Source organism: Chondrus crispus, genomic scaffold (assembly GCF_000350225.1).
Source record: "Chondrus crispus Stackhouse genomic scaffold, scaffold_804, whole genome shotgun sequence".
NCBI lineage: Eukaryota > Rhodophyta > Florideophyceae > Gigartinales > Gigartinaceae > Chondrus > Chondrus crispus.
Genome location: NW_005178834.1, coordinates 2,493 through 5,123, shown reverse-complemented (window position 1 = coordinate 5,123; position 2,631 = coordinate 2,493). Strand labels below are relative to the sequence as shown.

Genomic DNA, 2,631 nt, shown 5'->3' with positions numbered 1-2,631 from the left:
GATCGATATGCAATGTATTACACGTGGTGACCAAAACGCGATGTTTTACACGTGCGAGAAGCTGGTGGATGATGATTGGCCGATTATGATACGGAATCGTATACAGTGCCTCCTACGATATAGTTCTATAGCGTGACATACCTCTAGCTATGGCACTATTAGGAGGTTGGCACTATAGAAAGGAGGCTCAAATACATATATTTGGGGACAATGCACACTTGTAACACAAACACAACAAAGCCTGCATAACACAACATCCTTTGGTCAGGGTCTCCTTTAAGACAGCATGGATAGCTGTACTGCGTACTGAACCATGCCGGATGATACACGTGTGAGCTTGTGATAACCTGTGCCAGAGGGCGAGCCATAGCACTATATAGAGGGAAGCACTACTATAGTAGGCACAATTGAGCGACCCCCCCTGCAACCGGTCCGTTCTGCCCAGAGAAACCCCCCCCTACTTCGCCTGCATACACTGTAAGTCTGCAACGTGTGCGGATGTTCACACACACCCGAACACGTGCAAGGCCCAGCAAGAGTACCTTCCTAGTAAACCTTTTAGAAACGCAAAAATCGCAGCGAGCAACGACAAAGTGCTCAAGGCAACCCTGCTTTCTACAAGAGCGTTTTCCGGCTACCGCAGAGACATTTGAAACAGCTTCAACCGTGTTGTACTTCACTGTTCGAGTAGAATCTTCGTTCCATCCTTCAGCATGGAGCCAATGACTGACCGCGGCTTTCCAAAAATGCCAGAACCAGGCGGCCGAGCCCATACTTTGGAGTCCTCAGCCTCGATGTGCTGGACTCTTTTATTCCTGGCTTACTCTTCTTCGACATTTGTCAACGAATTTGGACATGGATGGCAAGCAGCTTGGACGGTGCTATTAGTTTTGGTTCCAGTGTGCCTCGCCGGTGCACCCAACATCATGGACGGTCGCCGCCGCGCAGTCCCTATTTTGGCAATTTAGGTAGCGTATATCCTCATCCCGTCACTGCTTCAGCTCACAAAGCCAGACGACCACTCATCGCTTCGCTCCGAAATGGCCGACCTGATTACCGTTCTTTGCATCTGGCTTCCACTGGAATTTAAGCTGTTGTCATCGGACATATCACCGACTGGAAAGGTTACAGCCTGGGGCTTGTTCACCGCAGCTTTGACAGTCGTGAACTGCTTCACAATTCTACGCCCTTTTCAAAGCTGGCCCACGCTCGTGACTTGGGCTACACTTTCAAGGTAACCCCAGTCGATGTGCTGATAGCGCTAGCTGTGGGTGCTGCCTCTGATCTCATCACCGTTCCACTTGCCGCCCTAACCCAGTTTGCTGACGTCAAGACGCCACCTCGTTTAGACGCGGCCAAAGAAGCCGCCACTTTCCTAGGCATATTCATGAACGGCGTTACCGAGGAGCTTATATTTAGGGGTATGATTCAGAATATGTTAGAGCAACGCCTAGGCCACGGGTCCATATCTGCACTACTCATCGCGTCTGGTGCCTTCGGCATTGCACACTTAGGGAAATCAAAACTTGGATATGACCCGCCAAACGTTCGATACATGGCCTCCGCCTGTGTCACCGGTGTTGCGTGTGGGTTCGTATGGCGACAAACAGGAAAAGTCACAGCTTCCGCGCTGACGCAGGCCACGTCGAATTACATTATGTGGCGCGTCGCGTTAAGCAAAAAAGTTGGCCAGTAGACAGCGTTTTTTCGCAGCTAGAGTGTCCCTGTATAGCACTTGACAATGATTTCCACTCTTAAACTCACTGAGCACACTCTAATGCTAGTCTAGTTCGTCCCACAGGTCATCGTGCTTGTCAATATCGACCCATTCTCGGGTAGGGTTTTTCGTGTAGAGCGTGGCATTGAATTGTCCAGGTCGCCCATATGTCTCTCCATTAGCACCTTCGAAGCGAAACGGGTTACTTGACATGAGCACGCAGTTTGACTCCTCGCCGGGAAAAGCCGGAACAGAGATTCCCTTTTCCAAAAGTAGCTTTGAGGAAGATGTCGACCAGCTATAAAGTAATAGCCCCCGGCAAACACATTTGATCCAAGCTTTGGTGCTTCTAAAGACACTAGCACTTCGGGTTTGATAAACGAATCTGCTGTCACATCAATTTTTCTTGGACCCGTCGAAAGATCCCAGCCAGATGGTACATCAAGGCTCACAATCGCAAGCCGAGTTGAGATTAGCATCTCGTAAACAGTCCAGTACTGTTGTCGAATGTCCCCCCCATCAAAGCCAGTTCCAAGGAAGGCATCTACAACGATGTCATAATAAAACTCTAGCGTGCTGGGAATGAAGTCGTGCAAGTCGATTCCGGCTTCATCGCAGACATATCGGAAATTAGCATGCTTAGATTGCTCTGCAGCATAGACCGCTGGTGCATAACCTCTCTTCTGCAGCTCTACAGCGACTTGCAATCCAATTAAGCCGTTTAAACCTGAGCCGCAAGCAGTAAACACATCTGATATTTCTTCTGAACCATAGCATTGTTGTAATGCATCACAAAATCCACTTGCACAGGTTCTAGCCATAACCACAACGTCCCCACCTGAGTATGTAATAGCATCATTAATGGCTTGATTTGCCAATTCCGGGGAAATATGAGTCTGCCGGGGTTTGGAGTT

The 2,631-nt window shown here is 49.1% G+C and overlaps 1 protein-coding gene; it reads left to right on the top strand.

Annotated features, from left to right (window-relative positions):
• The first annotated feature begins 498 nt into the window (after positions 1 to 498).
• On the top strand, positions 499 to 1,780 carry CHC_T00001004001 (hypothetical protein). XM_005711974.1 is given in 2 exon segments: positions 499 to 726; positions 727 to 1,780. The coding sequence occupies 1 exon segment, from the start codon at positions 499 to 501 to the stop codon at positions 724 to 726; it is 228 nt and encodes a 75-aa protein (XP_005712031.1). The 3' UTR covers positions 727 to 1,780.
• The last annotated feature ends 851 nt before the right edge of the window (positions 1,781 to 2,631 follow it).